At 41.1% G+C, this 26,658-nt stretch overlaps 2 protein-coding genes across 7 annotated transcripts in view; one reads left to right on the forward strand and one right to left on the reverse strand.

Annotated features, from left to right (window-relative positions):
• The window catches only part of LOC113418548 (leukocyte antigen CD37), a 60,273-nt gene that overhangs the window by 11,298 nt on the left and 22,317 nt on the right, over positions 1-26,658 (reverse strand). The window lies entirely within an intron of this gene.
• TEAD2 (TEA domain transcription factor 2) lies at positions 36-25,672 on the forward strand. Of its 5 annotated transcripts, none has more exons than XM_026677469.2 (12): positions 36-400; positions 9,618-9,819; positions 12,496-12,560; positions 12,684-12,746; positions 14,327-14,455; positions 15,443-15,504; positions 15,605-15,669; positions 16,189-16,325; positions 18,218-18,388; positions 20,455-20,610; positions 22,720-22,875; positions 25,115-25,672. In XM_026677469.2, exons 2-12 carry the CDS (start codon positions 9,672-9,674, stop codon positions 25,226-25,228), a joined length of 1,266 nt encoding a protein of 421 aa, XP_026533254.1. In that variant the 5' UTR covers positions 36-400; positions 9,618-9,671; the 3' UTR covers positions 25,229-25,672. The 5 variants fall into 5 exon arrangements, with proteins under 5 accessions (XP_026533254.1, XP_087802421.1, XP_087802422.1 ...); XM_087946295.1 differs by having other exon boundaries at positions 37-400; positions 20,455-20,517; XM_087946296.1 differs by having other exon boundaries at positions 37-400; positions 18,224-18,388; positions 20,455-20,517.

The raw sequence follows: 26,658 nt of genomic DNA on the forward strand, positions 1-26,658 counted from the left end.
CCCCGCCTCTTTCTGCCTCCAACTCCGCCCCTTCCTCCCCCTGTGAAACTGACTCACTGCTGCTCATTTAATTCCTCTGCTTCATTCCAAGGATTCCAGAGGAAAACTGTCACCTTTCCAAAATACCACGCAGGCCTGTTGCTTCTTTGCATACACTACCACATCTTAGCTCTTCTTTTTTTCCCAATCCTAATGAGTGGGCAGTAACTTCTTGGAGGAACCAAAATTAACCCTGCCAGTGGAGCGCTTCATTATTATCTCTCACTTTTTTTTCTCCCTTGTCCTTCACAACTTTTTTTTTTTTAATAAAGCAAAAGTTCAGATAAAGTTTTTCCTTTCCTTTTCCCCTTTTCTCCTCCACTAGCACACACAAAACCAAGCTCTTGAGTGTCTTCTGAAAGTAAGTAAGACTCTTTTCCCTTCCAATTCATCCTTTTTTTAAAAAAAACCAGTGATTAATCAGATTCCTGTTGGGAACAAATCCTATTAGAAAAGATACTGGTTAAAAAAACAGATTCTGCTGCGGAACGGGAAAGTAATACTGCAATTAACTTTCTCTATTTGTGAGGTGGGTGGAAATACGTTTACCCTTGAATTTAAATGTGGGGGGGTTGGTCTGGGATTTTAAGGAGGTATATATGTAGAACTGCTGTTTTTATTTCTCAATTGATTGGATATTTCTAAAAATCAACATTTGTCATCTAACCTAACTGAGTGCCCGTTTCCAAACGATTGTTCACATGCAGTATGTCTTACTTTCGTTCTGTGTTCTTAAGAAGCAAACGGAGAGCTCTGTTTACATGGGGAAAAAAGTATTATACATGAGAAAGCTTGAAGTAAAGGCTGGAGAAAAGAATCAGTCATTTGCATACATGGATGTGTACCTGGACATTTTTCTTTGTCTGGAGAAAGGGGAGGGAACTGATAATGTTTTGTTTTTAAACCAAGGGTTTATTAGTCTGAGTGTGCCAACCCTGTTGGTTGCAAAGGGATCAGCTTTGAGAGTTTCAATTAAAGGTGTGTAAATTCCATTGCTGATTACATTTTGGGAAACTGGGCTGTAATTCAGGAAGGGATGCATAGCCACAATCATAGCTGGCACCCAATAAAAATAATAAGAGCAGCAAAAATATTTCTTATTTGTGAGTATACATAATGATAAACTTGAGCCAGATAATGGAGGATAATTTTAAAACAATTGGCATGTCAGAATTTAGAACCATATTAACAAGTTGAAAACTTTTCCAATTATAATTCATAAGACTAAGTGTTTTAAAAAAATAATTAATTCAGTGAACAGTGAAGAACCTGTAATCTGGATCCATGCAGGCTAAAGCAAAAGTAATTTCTTGCATTCTGTGGCAGTAGGAAGTCCCAAGTTTGACATTCTGCTGTGTGTAATTTCCAGGGATTGTATTCTATGCCAGAAGAAAACAACTGGGGAAAGGGGGTGTGTGAGCTTTGCTTTTTAATAGAACTCAGGGATTTATCGATAAGTAAACTTCCAGTTCCATTCCTAGTGATTTTTGTGCATGGTTCAGGAGATCTTATTGTGTACCTATTTTCTGCCTGCTCGTTTTTACTTGCAATCCTGAAGAACAAAATTGCTTGCCAGCATAAACAAAACCCCATTTTATAGCCAGGAATACTGAGACTCCAGTAAATGTGCAAATATAATAACCTTTCTATTGCTGTCGTGCTAAACCTCAGGGGTCGGAAAACATTGACAATATGCAATAAATCATCTTGGAAGTCTCCTGGTAGATCCTGATCTTCCAGTTTCGTATCTTTGTCGGTTCAATTTCTCCCATGTTGTTCTGACAGATGCCTTCATCACAGTTAGGAAAAGATTTTAGAACAGCGTCTAGAAGAACTGTTTTTTTTATGATGCACTTTGAGTTGATAGCAGGGATTTTAAAAAGAGAAAAATGTTTCCCAAAGTTGATTTATTTCAGAATATGAGTAGCATCAGCAATGTCACTATGGTACTCTCCAAAGTTTTCTCTCTTTTTTCAAAGATGAATTGTGATTAGGTTGTCATGTTTCATATGGGATGTCTGATATGATGATTACTAATGTGAGTGTGTGGTGCTTTCTACATTTGATTGCTTTCAAAGGAGAGAAGGCCTAGTTAACTAATGCTCCCTCCTCTTCTTCCCCCCCATGTGTGAAAGAGAGATTTGTCTACAGCAGTTTCCATTTGCCCAAGACCTTGATGTGACTTGTTCCAAAAACAAACATGACCTTTCACATGGGTGCTTATGTTACTCAAATTACAGGATAAGGCTGGGGCCCATTACTGCTGTGTGGAGGGCACAAGCAGCCTGCTTTTCTTAACTTCCTGTGCAACTCAAACCATTTCTTAATCTATTTAAAAAAACCTCCATAAAGTAAATCAAACACTGCCAGTGGTGCAATTCTGTATTACAAGTACCTGATCTCACCCCTTCACTCATACATTTTGCTGTTCTTTGTTTTATCTTTATGTGTGGATTTGCTGTAGCAAGAATATAGATTAAGGTGGCAATTGGCGTCATCTTAGAATGGTTGACTCATTTCTATAGTAAAACCCTTCAGCTTTGTACTGTCACAGCTGTACTATACACTCATCTTCTTTAGCAATTACTAGTTTAGGTGTGTGTTGTGATAGCACTTAAGAAACCCGATTCAGCATCCATTTTCTTCTCATGTTTTGATACTGTTGCTTTGAACATATTTATCCATAAAGAAGAAAATTGTTCAGGTTTTTTGTTATTTCAGGTTTTTTTATTCCTTTTTCTTTGGTAAGTTAAGTGTTTTCAAGGCAAATTCAGTGTTTATCCTTTTTTTTTTGAACTCACTTTTTTTTCTGTGAGGGACACACAATTACCTTTGATCTAGATCTTTCTATGGCTCATTGCTTCAGAACTAGGACTCTTTCTGAAAATCACTTATATATTAGTGGTTTCGAGACTGCAAGGGTAGAAACAGGACATCGAATTGAGTGGGAAACACTCCCAGGAAGTGTGAAGTGGAGTTTTGTTGAAGGGATGTTAGTCAAAATAACAGCTTTCCTCCCTAACTGTACTTGGAAATTGATTCTCAAAACCAGGGGGGAAACGTCAGAGCAGAGGCAAAACGTCAGAGTAGAGTCAAAACAAATCAGTTGTTTTAACTTCCATAGACCCATGTCCTTGGCTCGGGTTTGAAAAAGCTGGGGGCTCTGATTAATCTTACATCAGGGAAGTGATTTAGTACTTTGTAAAATAGTCATAATAATGTAAAAAAAAGTTATTTGACTGTAGCTGTTGCAGCCTTGTGGTTGATGAAGGAAAGGAAACAGGCCAAAATGCTGTGTATAAAAAGAAGAGGAAAAATCTGATTGGAGATGAAAGAGCTAACCCTCTTCCTGTCTTTAATGCAAGATGTAATCCAGGCTGGAGGGTTTCTTTGTCTTGTGATGAACTGTGCTCCAGGGGTCATCTGAACTGGAATAACCAAGCAGAGAACTGGGTTTCAGCTTGACAAGAAACAGCATAGGTTGGGAGGGGACAAAGTGAGGGTGGGTCTCCCTCTTTCTTTGAGGGGTATAGTTTCTCTGGATGAAGCTTAATTAGTATATGCTGGACTTCCACTCTGGAAGGGTAGTATGTGTGGGGGGATTTGATCTTCCCTTCAGAAAATTGCATTTTAGATCTGTTTCATTTCCCAGCATGATACTGTACTTTCTGAGTGCCAGCCTCAGGCTAGTTACAGCTTTCTTACTTATAGTAATCTGACTTAGGTTTGATCATTGTTTATTGAATAAACCACAATTGGTTGTATTTATGTTAAGCCATGGTCCATAAACACAAACCAGTGCTTAATTCTTATCTAAGCAAAACTCTTGGCACAATGGATCACCCCAAGGAGTATCTGTAAATTAGAGGGTATGTGGGTGCTCCATTATTGGAGGTTTTTAAGAAGAAATTGGACAAGCATTTGTCTGAAATGGTATAGAGTTTCCTGCTTCAGCAGGGGGTCGGTTATTCTGTTCTATTATTTTATTCTAATCCACTTAAAAAAAACTTTTTGGAAGCTTGCCTCTTTAGCACATTTGTTTAACTGGTAACCATAATTCTTCCTGCTTCCTTCTGACACCCCTTCCCTACAGAATTATTATTATTATGCTCCTCAAATACCTTCTGCAATATAATTTATAGTTTTGGCTGCCCACTGAGTGTGTGTAAGGAAAGCTTTTCTCCAGGGGTATCTACAGAGCCACAGAGTGAGGTCAAAAAAATCAAGATGGCAGCCATTGCAGTGTGATAAGATTTCTGCCCGTGTTATGTGCAACAATGCATGTAAAGAACAGGGGGCCTTTGTGCTGTGTTGGCTAAGTTGTTTAACTATATGCCCTCACCCTTAGGATGTAGAAGAAGTGAAGGAGAGAGTCATTCATGCATTGGTCACTTCCCATTTGAATTGCAGGTAATTCTTGTCTTACAACTGTAATGGAGCCTGCCCAATAAAGTCGTAAGTCATGATGGTCGTAAAGTGAGTCGCTCTTATGACTGATCCAAATTTGCCCATTTTTTTGTGGCAGTCATGCTACAGTTGTTAAGCAAAACAATTGTTTGTCTTGGGCCAGTTTTGCTGAAACCCAGAAGTAAATGCTGGGTTTTGGCAAAAATGTCTTTAAATGCGGTCATATGACCACAGGACACAGCAAACAGCTATAAATGCAGGCTAGTTGTCAAGTTGTTGGGGAAGCTGTTAGAATTTCAGAACCAAGTCATAAGTACCCCTGGAGAGGTCTGTCATAACTTCAAATGGTCACTAAGCAAACAATCGTAACTGGAGGATTACCTGTACTGCAATGCATTCTAGATGAAGCTACTTTTGAAGACCACCCAGAAGCTACAATTAGTTCAGAATCTGGAGGTACACACAGTGCTGGATGCCCCTGGATTTACCCATATAACAGCGGTCCCCAATCTTTCTGGCTCCACAGTCTGGTGGAGGGGGGATGGTTTCACACGTGCAACCTAGATCTCGTGTATGCACAAATGAATGCCTGCCATATAATATCCATGTTGCTTGAACTGTACTTGCTCCCAGGTTCCTTCCGGGTGCAATTCAAGATGCTGGTTATTACCTTTTAAGCCTTATACAGGTAATCCTTGATTTACAAGCACAAGTGAGCCCAAAATTTTTCTTGCTAAGTGAGACAGCTGTTAAACGAGTTCTCACCCATTTTATAATCTTTCTTACTGCAGTTATTAAGTGAATAAACTGCAATTGTTAAGTTAATAACACAGTTGTTAAATGAATCTTGGCTTCCCCATTGACTTGCTTGATAGAAGGTTGCAAAAAGTGATCATGTGATCCCAGAACACTGCAGCCGTCATAAAAATGAGTCACTTGTGAACCATCCGAATTTTGATCACATGTCCATGAGGATGCTGCAACAGTCATAAGTGTGAAAAATGGTTACAAGTCGGTCACTTTTTTCAGTGCCATAGTAACTTGGGCCACTAAATGAATGGTTGCAAGTCGAGGGCTAGCTATATGACACAGGGCCTGGTTATCTGCAGGACAACCTCACCCTAAGGATGTCTACCCTTCCTGCCTGGTCAGATAGAGGGAACATTCCTAGTCCCTTCCCTTCAACATTACCTTCCTATGGGATTAAGGAAAGATGCCATTTCCATGGCAGCCCCTGTCCTATGGAACTCCCTTCCCTTTGAGGTTCAGGAAGCATTTACGTCACCCACCCCACTCCAACCTCCTGACTAGCATTTAAAGCTTTGTTTTTCCTTCAAGTGCTTGCATAGGTTGAGGCAGATGAGATGATTTAACCAGGATGCTGGAAGTCTTACTTTGGTTCCAGGTTTTTAATGTTTATATTAAAGATATTAAAATTATATCTTTTAATATTTTTAAAAGATTTATGTATAATGCTGGTTTTTATTGATGTTGTTTTAATTGTTGATTAGGAGCCACCCAAAATTTGATGTAAGATGGATGGCTATGTAAAATGAATAAAGTATATTTATTTAATCTGCATTTGAAAGTGGCTTTAACTGATTTTTGAGCCAAAGTGTAGTTGCAGCTTGATTTTACTTTTATTTCCAATCAAGAATGCTAGTAAAAAATATATGTTATAATGGAAAAGTTTCCAGCCTCTAAAATGTTTATGCATAACAATATAAAAAATGCATATATTTGCCAACATTGGTTATATTAGACAAAGTTGATCTGCGAAAATGGGAAATTGACAGAGAAACCAAATGGGCAAATTTATTTGGGTCTCTAATCCAATTAGATCACCCTAATCATCCATTAGAGCAATATTTCTCAATCTAGGCCCCAGGAAGATGTATGGGCTTCAACCAATTCCTGCTAAGAAATTATGGGAATTGAAGTCCACATATCTTCAAGTGGCCAAGGTTAAGAAACATTGCACTAGGCGCCTTATTTCTACAAAACATCTTTGTGATAAGTGTAATTCCAGACTACCCGAGTGCAAAACATGAGCAGACATCAAGGTTGTAAGGCTTGTTTATATATTTCTTGGCTTTCTTGAGTCAAGAATCTACCAACTGCAGCTAATGATTTGAGTAATGCTCACGCACTTGAAATAATGTTAAATTTCCAAGCTCAAGTTTGGCATAAGAATACATTTTAAGAACCAGCACTGAACTGTTCCACCATTGACACTGAAGCCCACCCCTGGTTTTCCAACAAACATTATTATATTCAGATTACAAATATCAGCAGTAACTTTTGTTAAATAACTAGATGTCAAGCTATTAAGAACTATCTAATAATAGAGGTCCATTTAGTTATGGGCTTCTTCTTAGCTAGACTGAAAAAGGTTAGTCTTGCCAGCTAACCTCTCTTTCATGGTTGTTATAAAATTATTCAGTTTGGGTTTTTTACATGGCAGTTGGCTATCTAAGAGACAAAGCAGCTTACAATATGTAGGGCAGAATCCAAATTATTATATTGGATTACATATGAGAATTTAAATTTGTCCTTGTATCACATCACCAACAAAGTATATCTGGAGAAATGAAGGCTGCTGCTGAGGCCCCACCATGATATTCCCTATCCTGTGGTAGACCCGGCCTTGCAATTTGAATGTTGGCATAAAATTTCCCTCCTTCACCTCTCTGGCTCCAAAAGGCCTCATTTGGAAGCATCCGTTGTACTTCCGGGCAGCAGAATGAAAGTGCTCTGCCATTGGATGCTGGTGGGTGAGAAGGCTGTGTGAGGGTTCAGGATAAGCCTCAAGGGGAGGAGCTGGACTTTATTGCCACTGCAGAACATCTTGGGAGTCTCATCCTGCCACTTCAGGACACAGCACCAGGCACAAGGTAACCGAGGTCTGAGATCAACAATCTTTTCCTTGGAGGTTCATATTTAAAACCAGGCCAATACTTAGTCCAAGAGGTTGATCCAATTTGTGATATTTTTTAAATTGTATTTAATGTAGCTGCCTGATTAATGTAGGGGTTATTAGATGGATACTTTTTTTTGCAGCCTCTCTATTGACTTGGGGATGAAGTTGATGATACTTTTTTGCAACTTTCCTTACTTGTGTTTTCCTAATCGCATCTGTAAATCTTTTCCTGCATTTTCTCTCTCTTTTCCCTTTAACTGGTGTTACAATAGAAGGAACAGATTCGTCTGAACTGAGGAGGTCAGTGTAAGAAGTGAGTTGGGGATGGGACAGGAGAAATTCGGTTCATAATGCGTTGGCTCGGTGGTGGTGGGCAGGGGTGGGATTCGACTGGTGTAACTACAGGTTCGGTGATTTACATTTTGGGATCCGAGCAGTGTAACTACCGGTTCGGTGATTTACATTTACAACGCGCAGGTGCGCAGCATTTGAAAAAGCACTTTTTTCCTGCTTTTTCAACTGCAGCTGTGCCGCGCAAAGCAGTTGAGGTTGAAAAAGCAGGAAATAAAGGACAGCCAAGAGCCCGGGCAATCAGGTGGGCCAAAACAGCAGCAGACACAGAACCGGTTCTGTGTCTGCTGCTCTTCAAAGCTACCAGTTCTACAGAGCCGGACAGAATCGGTAGAATCCCACCCCTAGTGGTGGGTGATTGAAATTCATAAGGGAATATCTTTCCCGCCACCTTGAGTTCAGAAGCAGTTCTACAGGTTGAAGGCATAGACATTTGGGTGAGATACCGACATACAGTACTGTAAGGAGCCCCAGTTCTGAGGTTGTCTTCACAATGGGCTTGACCTGCAGCTGATTTTGGAGATAACCAAAACTGCAGCTAGTATAAAATATAGCAGCAGGATTATTGGTAGTATAATATGTATATTAAAGTCACTTCTTCACTTGCTGTTAGGCTTCCATGCTCAATGCAAAGACTTGGGCATTCTTTAAAGCAACCCCACAGCATCAGGATATGTCAGCCAACACCTGCTTATGGTACACTTCCCCCACAAATTAAATGCAGCCCCCACTTTACCACAACTAAAAACAAAAGGTTAAAATGGCTTTGTTCCAATACACCTTCAGTCTCCACTGAGCATAGGTCAAACTTAATTTTTATCGAGTTTAAATTTTACTTTGCTTTTTGTAGTTGCTTTGCTTTTTGTGTTCAAATTAGTTAGATGATGATTTTGGTTTTCTCTTGGGTGATTTTGTGGGCTGCCCTGAGTATTTTGGGATTATGGTGGATTGTAAATACAGTGGAAGGAAGGGAAGGGAAGGGAAGGGAAGGGAAGGGAAGGGAAGGGAAAGGAAGGAAGGAAGGAAGGATTTTTTTTTATACCAACAGATACCATCTTTAAACAAAAATAGTGAAAACAAAGTGTGCATCGGGATTGGTTGTCAGCATCCAAATTCCTTGTTTGTCTTTTTAAAACAGGGGAACTGAACCCTGTTTTTCAAGCCTGATTGGTCTTATGAAGGTCTGGTTCTTAATCTATATATAAGCCGGTGCTCTTTCTCTTCCCTTATATCAGCTTTGCAAATATTCTATCTTTTCAGAACTGCCACACAAAATCATTTATCTCTGATGTTCTTGGCTTTGGGCCCTCAAATGATGGTGGAGTGCAGTTCCGTTCTTCCCAACCAGATCCAAATGTGTGATCAAAGCGATAGTCTAATAAAACCTGGGAGACTCAAACTGAGGATTTGTGGAGAGATGGTTTTTAATTTTTTCTACTGCAACACCTGTTTTACTATGCTGGCTGAAAGTGATAGGATATGTAATCCATTGGAATCCTTGACCTACAACCACAACTGAGCCCAAAATTTCTGTTACTAAACAAGGTTATGTGAATCTTGCTTCCCCATTAATTTTCTTGTCAGAAGGTCACGAAAAGTGATCACATGCTGCAATTACCATATATGCCAATTGCCATACACACAAATGTTGATCACATGACCATGGGGATGCTGCAACGGTCGTGAGTGTGAAAATGATCTGAAGTCAGTTTTTTTCAGTGCTGTAATAACTTTAAACGGTCACTAAATGAATGGTTGTAAGTTCAGGACTACCTGTATCTAGAAAAGATTAGATTGCAAACAGTTCCTTGAATGGACCACTTTCCCTTTTGCTGCTGTTGAATTGGTTTTATGAAGCCTTAACTCAGATTCAACGTTTCTTCTGCTTTTCTGTTCCTAGGTATCTCTCCTGGCATTATAGAGCTGGGCAAAGGAGGCCAGCCCCTCCAGAGAGATGGGGGAAGCTGGGGGAAAAGGTCTGGATAGTGATGCCGAAGGAATATGGAGCCCGGACATCGAGCAGAGTTTCCAGGAGGCGCTGGCAATCTACCCACCCTGCGGGAGGCGCAAAATCATTCTTTCAGATGAGGGAAAGATGTATGGTAGGTAGACATGTGAGCCTCAGCTTCCCTATCCCGAATTTCCATTCCTGCACTGAGTAGGGGTGGACTAGATGACCTCTAAGATCCCTTCCAACCCCATGATTCTTTATGAAAACGCTTGTGGATACCACAGAATACAGTTTTTTTAAAAAAAAAAAATACATAGGATTGAGTTCAATTTAAAAACAATGAACACGGTTCTAATCTCTCCAAAAACATAAATGCAAGGTCAGCTTGCATTTATCAGCTTGCATGTTTGAATGGCAGAGTCCTGGATGCAGTGAAATTGTGTACAGTGAATCTTCTCGAGGATCTCATAAAAACAAAGCAGAGGGAACCACCAGCATTTTAGACTTAGAATGATGTTTCTCAATCTTGGCAACCTTAAGACATATGGACTTCAGCTCCCAGAATTCCCCAGCCAGAGCGATGAGTGAAGTTACAGCCCAGAAGTTAGATTTGAATCTGGCTGTGTAGAAATGTGTTGCCTTTGGGGTGCTGGGAGTTTTTGTTGTGTTTTTTATGATTTTTATTGTTCCGTGTATACTCAGATTTATGGTACATGACATGGACAGATCTGTCTGTCTGTCTATCTATCTATCTATCTATCTATCTATCTATCTATACATCCATCCATCTATTCACCCCTCATCCACCCATCCACCTGTCTGTCTGTCTGTCTGTCTGTCTGTCTGTCTCTATCTATCTATCTATCTATCTATCTATCTATCTATCTATCTATCTATCTATCTATCTATCTATCTATCTATCTACCGTGTTTCTCACATAATAAGGCCGGGCCTTATTTTTTTTTGAGCCCGAAAAAACGGCTAGGCTGTCTTTTCGGGGGTGACTTAATTCCCCCCTTGCATCCTCGCCAACAGCCGCTCCTAACGGGTGATCATGGCGAAGTGCAGAGAGCTCCCTACTCCCACCTTTGCTGCAGACACCTTTGGCACCCGCCGCTGTTGCTTTCCCTTCTGCCCATTCCGCTGTCGCGTTTGGAGCTGGCGCTTCCGTATTTGGAGTGCCGCCGCCATTTGGAGCTCCAAACGCAGAAGTGGCAGCTCCAAACATGACGGCGGGCGATCTTTTATTTTGGTTCGCGCGAAGTTCAGAGCGAGCAAGAGAGGGAGACTGCGATGCCTCCATCCGAGATGGCAACCTCACTAGTGGATCACAACGTGGCTGGAAGCCCGAATCGGCGGGATACGATGGCAATCTTTTTGGAGCGAGAGGAAAGGGAGAGAAGAGTTGCGAGGCGTAATTTGCAGGAGGAAGTGGGTGTACCCCACGGCAGGGAGCCCAAGGAAGAAGGGCCGGTAGGCAACAGAGAGCGTCCCGTAGCTCCGGAAGCAGCCTAGAGACGCGCCCGGGAAGAGGCGCAGATGCTGCCTTGTAGTCCCCAAACCAACTCCAAATGCGAATGTGTTCCAAACGCGAAGCCGGTCGCTAAAGAGCCAGAAAGCAGCAAGGGCGCCAGGTGGAAAGGACAGGGTCACGATCACACGGAGATACCCAGAGAGCGGAGCGCACATAACTAAAGGTGGCGCACGCAGTTGGTTTGGGGACTACAAGGCAGCATCTGCGCCTCTTCCCGGGCGCGTCTCTAGGCTGCTTCCGGAGCTACGGACGCTCTCCGTTGCCACTGCCCTTCTTCCTTGGGCTCCCTGCCGTGGGGTACACCCACTTCCTCCTGCAAATTACGCCGCAACTCTTCTCTCCCTTTCCTCTCGCTCCAAAAAGATTGCCATCGTATCCCGCCGATTCGGGCTTCCAGCCACGTTGTGATCCACTAGTGAGGTTGCCATCTCGGATGGAGGCATCGCAGTCTCCTCTCTTGCTCGCTCTGAACTTTCGCGGACCAAAATGAAATGATCGCCGCCGTCATGTTTGAGCTGCCACTTCCGCGCTTGGAGCTCCAAATGGCGGCGACACTCCAACACGGAAGCGCCAGCTCCAAACGCGGCGGCGGAATGGGCAGAAGGGAAAGCAACAGTGGCGGGTGCCAAAGGTGTCTGCAGCAAAGGTGTTTGGTGGGAGTAGGGAGCTCTCCGCGCTTCGCCATGATCGCCCATTAGGAGCGGCTGGTGGCGAGGAATTCCTGCCCGCCGGGCGCTCCTAACGGCAAGTCTCCCGCCCTTCCCCTTCTTTTGCATATTTTAAGATAGGCCTAAATTTGGGGGAGGGGCTTAATTTGATTTTATGCCCCAAAAACATGCTGGGCCTTCCTATTGGTGGAGGCCGTATTGTTGGAGAAACACGGTATCATCTATCATCCATCCATCTCTCTATCTCTCTATCTCTCTCTCTATCTCTCTCTCTCTCTATCTATCTATCTATCTATCTATCTATCTATCTATCTATCTATCTATCTTATCTATCCATCTATCTATCTTATCTATCCATCTATCTAATCTGTCTGTCTGTCTGTCTGTCGGTAAAATATAAAATCTGGGTATCTACTTATCCACATGATCCAGAATTTGAGACATCTGAGACCCAAGCTTTCCCTCTGCTAATGTAGCCATTTGGTTTACTAACAATGGCATGGCCAGACAGAATGACCTGAAAAAAAATGTTCCTGTCCCACATGGAGCTCATAATGTCGGATAGTATGTTTTTATTTCCCAACTGTTTTTCTCATTTTCTCTTTTCCCATTTCTTGTCTTGCAGGTCGTAATGAGCTCATTGCCCGTTATATCAAGTTGAGGACTGGGAAAACACGGACAAGGAAACAGGTAAACAAGAAGTTTGGGCAGGGAGCTGTAAGTTATAAGAATTAAGTTTGTGGGAGATGGAATGAAATCTGCTATTGTCTCCTTCAAACCATTTTTTTTTTCTATCTCTGAATCCTTTCTCAGGTCTCCAGTCACATCCAGGTGTTGGCCCGGCGAAAAACACGGGAAATTCAAGCCAAGCTCAAAGTAAGAGATTTCCCTATCAATTTTGACTAATTCATGCTAAAATCATATACCTATCCTGCTGAAAGAATGACGCATAATGAACTGGGTGCACAGTGTATTAATACTTCATTGGTTCTGTATCTGATAAAGTATCTAAAGTCGGTATTTATGCAAAATGTCATCTTTTGCTAATCTTCTGTACCCAGCCGTTTCAAGGCAGGTTGAAAGGGTCACAACAGATAAGGAAACAGATAATTGCAGGTATATGAGTTTGACTACATTCCAGTAAATGAAATATATGACCTGACTAGGAATATCTTGGGAGTCATAATAATGGGAGAAAAAGTTAATTGCAAATTTGGAATCCTAGATTTCTTGAAATGATGGGATCTCTTTTAACTTCGTTTAAATTTTTCTGAGGTGGTGTAGGCTTTGTTGTTTTTTTTAAATTTCTAGCCTGGAGAAATGCTAGATACCGTTCTTGACTGTTTGCTTTAATGAAGGGGTTGAGCCTAGTGATCTTAAACCTACCCAACATGACATGATCTGAGAATACCTGAAGCTAAGCAGGTCTCAGTTTGGTCAGGACATGGATGGGGAACAATTGTGAACCGAATGCACAACACCCTGACTACCTTCATGGAAGAGCAATCAGATACTGATAGACATGTTAGCACAGCACAATGGAAAAGAAAGCTTAGATAAAGAGAGTACACAAGTGGAACCATTTTTTATAACAGAGTTGGAAGGGACCTTGGACATCTTCTAGTCCAATCCTCTGCTCAGGCAAGAAGCCCAACACCAGTGGTCCTCAATCTTTGTGGCTTGGTGGCCTGGCTGGAGGGTAGAGAGGGGAACAGGGCCATGTGAGCAGCAAGCCGATGCACATAGGTGCATGTGCAACTTACACAAGCGGGCTGGCACACACATACACACATGCATGCACGCAGCTCAACTCATGCAAATGGCAGGCCAGTGCACATACACATGCTCGCCAGCTCTCTGTTCATGCAAGTTGAGCTGCGCACACATGCATGTGTGCTGACTCAAGGCCCAGTTGTGAATAGGCTATGGCCGACAAATGGGCCACGGCCTGGGCATTGGGAACCCCTGCCTTATATCATTTCAGACAAATGGTTGTCTCAAATCCTTCTTTTAATCATTCATGCTCCACATTTTACAAAAAGTTATAGACCAGCGTGTGTGAATTCAAAATTCAAGCACCTCGTAGTAGTATTCTGGGTCTGATCAGAGGCAAGCATGTATTTAGATTTTACTCGGTCAAATATAAGAGGAGGAGGAGGCTGATGATGAATAGAGGAGTGCTAGGAACATGGAGGGAGGAAAGGAAAAAGGAAGGAAGGAAGGAAGGAAGGAAGGAAGGAAGGAAGGAAGGAAGGAAGGAAGGAAGGCAAATAAATCTCTGGATATCTCAGAATGACACTTATCATAGGAAGCCCACTGCGATTTCAATGCATGCAAAATTTCCTTGGTAGAGTAGTAATCTATGTGGAAAGGGCAATATGAGTTCATAAAGCAAGATAAATGATCTCCTAAAATACAGAATGCATCTCTCTTTCCTGCCTCACTCTGCTTCCCAGGATGAAATGGAAAAGGACCAAGAACTGCAGAGTATGGCAGCCATGACTTCTGTTCAGCTTGCTTCGGCCACTGTCTTCGAGGAGGAACTAGACCTGTTGGAACTCCAGTATCCAGCCAGCACCACCACTGTAAGCATTATGTGGTGGGAAAGGCTGTGAGCTGGGATTTCTTTGGAGCTTTTTGTGTGTGAGGGGGGAGGGGAGTTCTCATGCTGCAAATTTCAGGTTGTAGGTTGTTGCAGTTTAAGGCTTAATTTCTCCTAAAGAATTTGGGAAATTGTGGTTTGGGCACTTTCCAGGAATTTTCTCCATGCTCTTTCTGAAAGCATTGCCTGAGGGAAGACCACGTTGTTAAGTGACCTGCTTATGTAGGACATTTGCCTGGCCAAAGAACTCTACGTTGATCAGTTATATGTAGATAGTCCTTGACTTTAGTTATTTGCCTGTGCATTTAGTCCTTGACTTACAACAGACCCCAACTTATGATCTAGTTGAAGTTCTGATGCGCAGTCTCCCACTGCCGTTATGTGATTGTATTTTGGGAGTTTGGGGAGCTCATATTTACAGCTGTTTGCAGCATCTCAGGGTCACATGACCATGATTTATGAGATTTTTTTTTGTTGGAAATTGGCATTTGCTTCTGGTTTCCAGCACAAAATGCCCAGCGAAGACAGTGGTTTTGCTTAACAACCATGACTATTTATTTAATGATCACCACAAAAAAGGTGCTAAATTGGTTTGGTCACTTAATGACTGGTATGACATATCACTGTAATTCCAGGCTCAATTATAGTCATAAATTGAAGACTATCTGTAATTGATAAACTGGCATCAAGTTTATCAGAATATTTTTTTAAAAAATAGCACATGCTTTCTGATGATTTATGCCTCTGTCATAGCAGGTATTCTGCTTTATTAACGTAAGAGAATGTTTTTTCTAACTTGGTGTTTGCAATCTATAAGACTTACATGCCTTTAAAAAAATGGTCATTACGTTTAATCATGGGTACTATTTGGGTCAATTAAAGAACATTTCCATATTTGCAAAATAAATTTGGTTTATATTATATGACACAGAAATGGTAGGAATATTTTAAATGTTCTTTCTGGTTTCAGCAGTCCACAGACCTTTTCCATTTCTGGGTTGGGGATGTAGATGAAGACCAAACTACTCCAGAGTAAGTTTTGGATTGATCTTTTTGCAACCAGCATGTTTATGTCTATCTCTGGAACATTTTCTGTTGAATTGCTACTTTTATGTGTCCTCCCTTTCCTCAGTATCAAGCCCATCCTCCAGGCCCCATATCCCATCACATCAATTGCAGCAACACTTGTTGCCTCAGGTAAGCATTATTCCTATTTCCATCACCCATTTGTTATCTTACAGGTAGTCCTGATAGAACAACTATCCGTTCAGCGACTGTTCCGAGATACGATGGCACTGAGCAAGGGGGACTTACAACAGGTCCCCGTCGTTGCAGCATCCACATAGACATGATTGTAATTCAGATGCTTGGCAACCAACTCACAATTACGATGCTGTAGCTTCCTGTGATCATGTGATCTCCATTTGTGACTTTCTTTGCTAGCTTCCAATAAGCAGAGTCAATGAGGAAACCAGCAAGAGATTGCCAGTGGCAATCCCATAAACACAAGAAGCTATGACCATGCAGAATTCACGTAACAATAGCAACTTGGATTGCTATAACTGCCATCATAAATCAATGCGGTCATATAATGTCACTCTTTATGACTGTATTGTTTGGCAATAGAGTTGCTGGTCCCAATTACCATCATTAAGTGAGGACTGTACTACTAACCATGTTCCATTAGCCACAAGTCTTTTTCTCTTGGCTTGTCAGGTTATCTCACCACCACAGGGAGGAGCTCTTGTCTGACCAACACAACTACCTCTTGGCAAAGGAGTCTTATTGGTACAGAAACACTTCAACTGGTGGAGTTTACTGCTTTTATGGAATGGCAGAATGAACGAAATATGGTAAAATTGGTGCACGTGTGCCCCTTCAATGGTCCATCTGTTTCCATCCGCTAGAGTAAACTTGGCTTGAAAAGTCTGAGGAATGGTAAAGCTGACTATAATAAGATTAAAACTAGAGAAATGATGCTTAGTCCTATTTGGTATGTGAAACTCAGTAACCTATTTGGGATAGTAACAGTCTTCCCACCTAACGCTCCAGTTATTAAGAGAATAATAAGAAAAATTTTTATTTACTTCATCCAGGAAAGTCAGGATAAACAGGATAGAGTTCTTTGAGGAAAGATAGGTTATCACGATCAATTAGAATGAATTGGGAATAAAGGTAAAGCAACCTGGTGAAGTAAAGATAGAATTTAAGCTTTAAGATGGTAGCAGGTCTATTACCATCTGGAAGTCAAACCTGAAAAATTGTATGGTTTAAAATCTGATTTTGGCAGTAAGTTTGGGATGAAAATGTTAGCTTAGCTCTAAGTAATAGTAGGTAAATGTGTTTATGTGCTATGTGAAGTATCATTTGCTTAACCATGATTTATCAGATACCTAAATAATAAACGATTGGTTTCACCCAACACACTAAGGCAATGGTTCTCTATCTTGGCAACTTGGAGACATGTGGATTTCAACTCCCAGAATTCCACATTGGCTAGGGAGTTCTGGGAGTTGAAGTCCACATACCTTCAATCTGCCAAGATTGAGAAACCTTGCACTAAGGTGTCAAAGCATGAATTTCAAACAAAAAAAGGCTGGATTCATACAAATACAAATCCAACGTGCAGATACTGCTTTTCGGTTAACTTCTGTCTTCTGCATGTATGAAAACTATGCAGGTTTAGCAAGTTTATCTGAAAAAAACCTCCACCTATCTCATGGCCACTTAATTACACTGAAAGTTCAATCCAGGATGTCTGAGGCAGGGGTCGCCAACCTTTTGGACCTCAGGGACCACCAAACTCATAATCATAGATCCCAGGGACCACTAACTGGTTCTGTGGGTGTGGCCTAATTTGTGGGTGTGGCTTGGTGGTCATGTGACTGGGTGGGCATGGCTTGTATGTAAATATTATAAATATTTATATAAATAATTGAATTTTTTATAAAAAAGAGCAACTTTTACCCAAAATCAGGCAAAGCAGGCAGATTGAGTTGCTCACAGAATCATTCAGTGATCTATCTATCTGCCATCGGTTAGCTCAGTCTCTCAAATTTGTTTGCCGTGAGTCTGCGCTGAATTTGCTTGCAAGCAAACCTTCAGTCCTAAGGGAGGTTCGGCTGTACTTAAAAGCAGAGCCGAAGATCTAAAGACTAGCTAGAAAGCAAGAAATCCAACCATTTCCTGCTTCCTAGCTAATCTAAATCTCCCAGCACAGCAGAACAGATGATGGTCGGAAAAAGGAAAATTAGAAATTTAGCAGGCAAGTTTTCTGGGTAAGGAGTGAGTGGGCGGGGAGGGTTCCAACGGGCCATGTGGGCAGCACAGCCTTGTGTTTCTGCGCAGCCTGCTTTGGGGGGGTGCTCTGGGGGTGAGATTTCTCTGCAGTCCACCAAATTTTTCTCATTTTTCGCCGTGGCCCACCAGTTGGCGACTGCGGGTCTGAGGGGTTCAAAGTTGGAAAGGCTATGCCTATTTATGTCAGTATGTCAGAGTGATGCCATTGCAGGCAAATTCTGAAAATTGCTGAGTGAGTTCCAACCTTGCAATAGTGTAATGCTTTGCTGTCACTAGTCAACGGCATCCTTTCCCTCTGGTGCATCCTTGCATTCAGAGGGAACACACTTCTGGTATGCTTCTCCTACCTCTCAGCAGGTTCTTGAGAGCTCCAGAAAGCAGTTTGTGAGATGAGGCAGGCTATGTTCATCTGATAGCTCTGGCTTCCCTTTTCTCTTCTCCATAGTTTAAGCGGCAGCATCGTTTTGTTTACATTGGCCCAATACCCACATGTGGATCACCCATGGAGATGGTGGATGTACGCCAAATCTATGACAAGTTTCCGGAGGAAGGAGGTGGATTGCAAGATCTATATGACCAAGGCCCTCCTCAAGCTTTCTTCTTGGTCAAATTCTGGGTAAGAGCTCTTTTGCTCACTGAATTTCCAAATCATCAGGAATACAAGCAGGCTCTCCTGGGACTTATGATCAGTATTCACATGAAACAGTGTGTGTTGTTGGTATTAGTATCCAGATTGCATAGGTCTGTAGATAGATTTAGAGCAGAGGCAGGCAAGCCAACTTGATGTATTCCAGATGCTTGGGACTTTGAACCCTAACTGCTTTAATTAGTATAGTAAATGGCAAGGACTTATAGGAGTTGTAGTTCAAACATTTGCAAGTTGCTTATCCATGTTTTACATGTTCAGAGCTGGTAGTTAGGTTATTCAGGGAGTTATGACCACATTTGGCCCCAAAATTCCTGTTGCTAAGCATGACCATTGTTAAGTGAATTTTGCCCTGTTGTACCATCTTTCTCGCCACAGTTGTTAAGTGAGTCACTACAGTTGTTCAAATAGGAACACAGTTGTTAAGGGAATCCGGCTTCCCCATTGACTTTGCTTGTCAGGACACTGCAACGGTCATACATATGAATCAGTTGCCAAGCGCCTGAATTTTGATCACATGAGGATGGGAATGGTTTTAAGTGTGAAAAACAGTCATAAGTCACTTTTTTTCCAGTGCCGTTGTACGTTTAGATGGTGACTAAATGAACTGTTGTAAGTCAGGGACTACCTATATCTGAAAACAGTCATCCCGCACTTCTCAAAATGGCTTGTTGCAGCACACATCTGCTTGTTGGTTAACAGCAGCGATCAAGTCATTCTCAAGACTGAGTTTAAAACTAAGCTAATGAATTAAACAACATCTGGTTGGTTGGTGTTTGACCTCAGTACAAATCTCTTTTCAGTTATGAAGAGTGGTAATCCTCAAGTCTTAATTCCTCACAGCTAGTAAATTAGAAACAGGAAGGCTTTGTCAATAAAACTGTTGCTTAGATATTTGGTTTCTGATCCTGATATAATTAAGTCACCTTAGACAGCTTTATATCAAGAACAAATATTAGAACTGTTGGATGCGTTAAAATTTGCCCAGCCACGTATTCCCTCTTCCACAATACAGTGCTCCAAGTCACATCCTCATGTTCAAATAACATCATTATTTTTAAAATCAACAACTGGTGAATGTAGTGTAAGATATTTATCACTTGTGCTAAGTACAAATCAGAAATAATATTTGCTTATGCTTTTATTTATGCTTTTCTTGGACTCTGGGGGTATATGCTGTCCTTAATACAGAATTCTATCTAGGCAGCCTTTGACTTACAACTTGTTTAGTGCCTGTCCATAGATACAACAGCACTGAAAAAAGTTATGACCAGTTTTCACCCTTACGACTGTTGCAGCGTCCCCGTGGTCATGTGATCAAAAGGCAAACACTTGGCAGCTGGCATTTATGATGTCTGCAGTATTCTGGGATCATAAGCAAGTCAATGGGGGAAGCTGGATTTGCTTAACCATCGTGTGAGTCAATTAACTGCAGTGATTCACTTAAAAGATGGCTAAAATGGTTGCAAGGTTGGGGACAACTCACTGAACAACCTCTTTGCTTAACAGCAGAAATTCTGATCCCAGTTGTGGTTGTAAGTTGAGGACTACCTGTATATTCTAGGAAAATGATAAGCATGGCCATTGCAATGTCTTTTTCCCTGCTGTTTGTTCCAAGCTTCTGAAATAAATAGATATGTTGCTTAATAACTGGGAATGTCATTGCATTACTCTAGAGCAGGGGTCCCCAACCCCTGGGCCTCAGCCCACTACCAGGCTGTGGCCTATTCAGAATTGGGCCACAGCCTGGTAGGAGGCTGGCTGGAGCACCTGCGTGCACATGCAGCTCCACTTGTGCAAGCAATGGGCTGGTGGGCACTCGCATGCGTGCGCACCAGCCTGCCATTCGCAAGTTGAGCTTCACACCCGTGTGCTGGTGTATTGCTCGCACAGAGCAGTCCCCCTCTCTTTCCTGAAGCTGGGCCACAAAGGTTGGGGACTACTGCTCCAGAGAGTAACATTCAATAATCTTTGTCCCACCCTTGCATCAGTTGTTAAAAACAGTTCTGATTCTGTTTTCCAATCTTTTGCTCTAGGCTGACCTAAACCTTTCCCTCCTAAGAGAAGAATCTGGAGGCATAGGAGGGGCCTTCTATGGGGTGAGCAGTCGATACGAGGGCCCACGGGCCCTGACTCTCAGTTGCTCCTCCAAAGTCTGCTCGTTTGGTAAACAGGTGGTGGAAAAACTGGAGGTGGGTGTAGTGAGGGTGGAGCTCTGAGACTGAGGGCAGAAATGAGGGTGGCCATGCTGGGACGAGCCAGGGTGGGATGTGGGGAGCAGAGCGTTATAAATTTACAGCTAAGAAACCCAGTCATAGAATGTCACGGTTGTTGCATGCAACTGTGCTAAAGAGCTGCCCTGTTCCAAGTCTGTTTACTGTATTTGGCCTGTGCACAGCATTATCTGGCCTTGTCTTGCTCTGGCAACACTGACATTTTCCAACAGAAAGATTGAAGGAGATAGGCAGTGTGGTCAAAGGCTGGTATATCTTATCCGATTCAGTTGTCTCAGCTATGAACTTCCACTGTTTTAATTCTAATCAACTTCTGGAGAGCTCATCCCATATTTAAAAGATTCTTAAGGGGGTATGCATAAGTGCACAAGTGTGCCTATCATCCCTGTCACATTTTAATTTTTTTTTTCATTTTGCTCATTTGAATTTGTAATTTTCATTTGCAAATACATAAAATAAAAACAAATAGACACAGAGATATGGGGGTTTTCCTCTCTCTATTCATTGGCTAGAGGCAAAATCTGCAGCACTCTGTTTTTGGAATCTGACTTCCGGAGTTGGCACAAGAATTGTAGTCTGGAGGGACCACACAAAATTCATCTTGCCTGATTTTAGAAGATAAAGAATGGGTGAGGGAAATAATCAATAGAAGAAAGGTTGCTAGGAAAATCCTCTGTGGATCTCCTTGTAACTCCTTTTAGTTTCCTCGGCCCTTCTGCAAGAGAAAATTCAGGATTCTCAATACAGAGAACCAAACTATGGGTACTTTTCATTTTGTGGGTGTGTCTTGGTCTAGACTAGTCTAATACTTTTGCTCTTTATTTGTACTGGAGTTGAATTCCCATAATCCCCCGGTCAACAAGACCATAATCTGTTTTGGTTGCTGACTTTAAGAACTCAGATCCATCATGTCAGGGGGTGTCATAATTAAACCAGGACCTCATATTGAATATTATTTCTACATACCATAATAATCACTTTTTGCATCATAAGCAAACAAAACTCCAGGAATTGATTCATTTTGAACTTGGGCAGGAAAGGCTATCAGATCAAAGGCATTGATTTTTTAAAATTTGAGTTGAAAAAACCACTATTAAGAGTTTTAGGCTTTAATAGGCCTACTACTTGCATGCAGGTATATTAAACTCCAGGTATAATGCAGAAAAGTTTGGGATTAGCTTTATGTTACAGATTATTTGTCAGCAGAAAACTACCATAACAGGAACTGGATGGGCTAAAATCTTTCCCCTTGATGTGCTATTTTATCTACAGAGTTTAGTGCAGTATTTCTCAAATTTAGTAACTTTTAGATGTATAGGCCTCAACTCCCAGAATACTCTAGTCAGCCTTGCTGGCTGGGAGAATCTGGGAGTTGAAGTCCACACATCTGGAAGTTGCCAAAAAACAGGAAATCAGATGTTTGCCTACAGAAGCAAAAGGTTTGGGCTTCATAAAATTAGGCATGCGGAAGTAAAGCTGCAGCGATCTAAGACAGTATGGAAAGATCTTGATGCTAGCAAGAGCTGAAGGGAAACAGGCAAAAGAACTGGGTGGGTGTGGGTGTTGTTGTTTTTTAAAGTATCCCTGTTGTCAATGAAATTTGCCTTTGTTTTTCATTTAGAATAATGAATCTCATGTTACTTTTGTAAAATGTCCACGTTTTGGAAATAGTGATTAAGATGTTCACCTGGAAACCAGGAGATTGTGAGTTCTAGTCTGGCATTAGGCATAAAAGCCAGCTGGATAATTTTGGACCAGTCAGGAGACTATGTGTTCTAGTCTCGCCTTAGAAATGAAAACCAGCTGGGTGATTTTGCACTACTCTCTCTCTCCTCTTAGCCCAACCCACTTCACAGGGTTGTTGTGGAGAAAATAGGAAGACGGAAGAGTTTTATACATGTTCGCTGGCTTGAATGACTTATAAAAGTAATAATGGTGGGATAAAAAAATCTTTTTTAAAAAAACTGATTGCTGAAAGTATGCATTGTATGGTTGTAGGTTTGGGGCTTTTCTCTAATCTGTCTTACTTTTTATTATTTGTCTCATTTCATCCCCTCAATTCCCCAGACAGCTGAGCCTGCTCAGTGGGAAAATGGCCGCTTTGTTTTCCATATAAAACGTTCACCACTTTGCGAGTACCTCATTAATTTTATTCGCAAACTACGAACACTACCAGAAAAACAAATGATGGATAGCGTGCTTGAAAATTTCTCCATCCTGCAGGTATTTGGGAAAGGAATTATGGGGAGGGTGAGAAAGAGTCAAAACTATACTTCCACAGGGAAACAATGGGGAGACAGAAAATTTTGCCCAAACCTGTTTTACTTCAGTTTCTAGTTCCCATGGGCTTAGTTCAGTGTTTTTCAACCTTGGTCAATTTATGACATGTATAGCATATGATGGCTGGGGAATTCTGGGAGCTGAAGTCCACATGTCTTAAACTTACCAAGGTTGAGAAACACCAATTTAGTATAATTTTTTTTTTTTTTTTTTACAAAATTGCTATGGCTTGTTTGAGGGCATATTTAAGCTAGATAGGTTTTCTTTTCATGAAACAAAAGTCGTTATGCTAGTTGCTTCTCTGGGAGTGCCAGGCAAGTTAAACCTGTCCCAGAAACTCGTTTCCTGTTAGTCTTTATGAAGATTATCTGATCCCTTCTTTCTCAGCATCCCAAAATGAGTTAAGGTGCAATTAAGGCTATGTCTGGAACATTTAATCAATTAAATAGTGAGAATAGTCATTAAATGTTTTGTTGTTTTAAATATGTTCCCGACTTAACTGAACAGATAAAAAGATATTTTATATGCTTATATAATATCCGTTCCATTTACTGACAGAGAGGCACCCTGAGTTAAGAAGGTAGGGCCTTTTTAAAGGTTGTGGCTGCCTGCTGGGATTCACACATGCATCACTGAAAATACCGGTTTCCAGACTTTTATATGGCTTTCTCCATCATCATTGAAAGTGTTTTTGAGAGAACTGTCACGTAAGCCAAGATTTAGCAACATGATACTCCCAGGGATGCCTGGAGGGTTACTAATTTATATTAACAATTATTCTTTTATAAATTGAAATCACAAGATCAATAATATGCAAGATAAACCTTCTTGCCCTAGATTCAGTGAGATTTGGCAATGTTGAGATGTTAAAATGTCCATTTTAAAATATATTTTATTTTGATGTTGGGGACTGTGCCAGGAACCACCTGAAAAATTTGGCAATGTTGAGATGTTAAAATGTCCATTTTAAAATATATTTTATTTTGATGTTGGGGACTGTGCCAGGAACCACCTGAAAACACCTGGCAAGACAGTAAGTGATCTCAGGAACTATTAATCCCGAAGTCTGTCCTCTAGAATAGTCATTCGTATATGTAATACACTTAGATTCAATTGGTTAATAGTTCTCATTAAAATACAGATAGTGCTCAACTTACAACACTTCTGTTTAGTGACCATCCAAAATTACAACAGCATTGAAAAAAGTGACTTATGACTATTTTTCACATACATGACCATTGCAGCATCTCCATAGTCCTGTGATAAACTCATATGACGGTTGCGGTATCCCGGGGTCATGTGATTCCCCTTTTGTGACCTTCCGGCAAGCAGTCAGTGGGGAAGCCAGATTCACTTAACAACCATATTACTAGCTTAACAATTGTAATGATTCACTTAGCTCCTATTGCTAGAAAGGTCACAAAATGGGACAATACTCACTTAACAAATGTCCCACTTAACAACCCAATTGTGGTCGTAAGTTGAGGACTGCCTGTAGTGGAATGCTGCATTGCATCAATCAATGAGGGATGAGGGACAGGTTACATGAGGGAAGATAATGCCCAGAGCAGCCCCATAATCAAGTATAGAGTTTCATTGGTTACTCCCTACCATGAAAGACCTGACTAGAGAGACACCGGCCTTAACATTACAGGTAGTCCTCCACTTATGATCACAACTAAGCCTAACATTTTTTGTGTGTGTTAAGCAAGGCAGCTGGTAAATGACATTTGTTCCATTTTACGACTGATTTTTACCATAGTTAAGAAACATGCGGTCACTAAGCAAATCTGATTTCCTCCATTCACTTTGCTTGTCGGAAGCTATCTGAGAAAGTCACAAAAGGTGATCATATGATCCCAGGATAATGCAACTGAGATAAATACATGCCAGTTGCCAAGCACCCAAATTTTTATCACCTGACCATGTGGATGCTTTAATGGTCGTGAGTGTGAAAACTGGTCATAAGTCACTTTTTTTTTTGGTGCCGTTGTAACTTCAAATAGTCACTAAACAAAAGGTTGCAAATCAAGGACCACCTGCATTTTTTATATTGTGTTAATTTCCCTGGAAAGGGGGTTAGGAGGTTAAACACATCTGCTCCAGGATATGGGTTGGTTTGTTTCAATGAGCCAAGTAGCGAACTCTGCCATTAAAAACTATTATTCTCGTTTCCAAACAGGTTTTGCGGGATCAAGAAACACAGGAATTGCTCCTGTGCGTGGCCTTTGTGTTTGAGGTGTCTGCAATAGAACGGGGATCGCAGCATCACATCTATCGGCTGGGCCGGGACTGAGAAACTGTTCATCATGCTCAACAAATAAACCCCAGCCAACTAGACCATCTTCCTCTTATCACATGATACTGGATGGTAGAACTGATGGCTGAATCACCAGAAAAGCTGCTGACCCCATTCATATCTACTTTTAAGTTTACTAACAAATATTTTTCTCTCTTTGATGATCACAAAACCAAAGTTTAAACCTTTAAAAGGCTTGAACCCATTGCTCAGTTAGACCATCTTAAAGATGGGATAGCTCAGTAGACCATCTTACAGGTGGGATGGTCCTTTGAACAGGTGTACTACTGGAAAAATACTCCTTTGGTCAAATCATCTCAGGCATGTTGAGGATCTCAACTCCATGCATATCTTTCTAAATCTCCTGGTAGAACATTGTCCCTTGTCATTACTTCTTGGGATTTAACACTCCATTGTAAGAATAAATGCTATTTCTTAGCACTACTGTTTTGTAACACAGTCAGGCTTTGATGTGCATTATAACTTAATTCTTGCAAACTGCTGAAGAGTGAACCCATTCCTACACTCTATATGTCAGACTCTAGGGAAAGGTTTATATCAGTAATGCACAACCTGATGCTTCTGATTCACATGTCTCCCCAGATCCTTTTAAGAGCCCACCACAAACTGTAGCGTTTAATGTGACTCAGGTTGAAGACCGTTATATACAGTGGCAGCAATGATATTAAGGTTTAACGCAAGTTTTAAATCAAATTTGAATTCTTGTTCCATGTTGGATTAATCTCCTTAGTGGGGTACAGTCCTTGATTTACAACTACTCTTTTAGTGACCATTTGAAGTTACAACAGCACTCAAAAGTGACTTACAACCATTCCTATGACATCACAGCACCCACATGATCACGTGATCAACATTTGGTTGCTTGGCTACTAACATATATTTATGAGGGTTTTAGCATTTGGGAGTCATGTGATTGCCATTTGTGACCTTCCCAGCTGGTTTCCAACAAGCAAAGTCAATAGGCCAAGACAGATTAGCTTAATAACGATTCATGTAACAACCATGGCAAAAAAAGATTGTAAAATTGGATGTCAATCACGTAACAACCATCTTGCTTAAGCAAAATTCTTGTCTCAGTTATCCAATTCTCCTTTGCTGCCTAGGAGTTTAAGGCTCATGTTGATGCCATTTCAAACGCAGATAAGAATTCACACTGTAGAAAGATATTGCCTTGCAAAACTCAGGCTTCATCTACACAATGAGCATGAGATCATGTAGTCAACTGTGTTATCTTTGAAGTTCAGGTGGGAGGTATTTTAATATTACTCATCTGAGTAATTAAAGATTAACAAGAGCATTAACAATTGGAAACTGAAAAAGTGGTCTTTTAAGCCCACTTTCTTTTGCCTTCTGCTGCCTTAGTTTTATATCTAAGGAAGCATTTTAAAAAATAGCTGTCCAAATTT

Source organism: Notechis scutatus, chromosome Z (genome assembly GCF_049901735.1).
Source record: "Notechis scutatus isolate UNSWTSFEM ecotype Mainland chromosome Z, rNotScu1.2, whole genome shotgun sequence".
Taxonomy (NCBI): Eukaryota; Metazoa; Chordata; class Lepidosauria; order Squamata; family Elapidae; genus Notechis; species Notechis scutatus.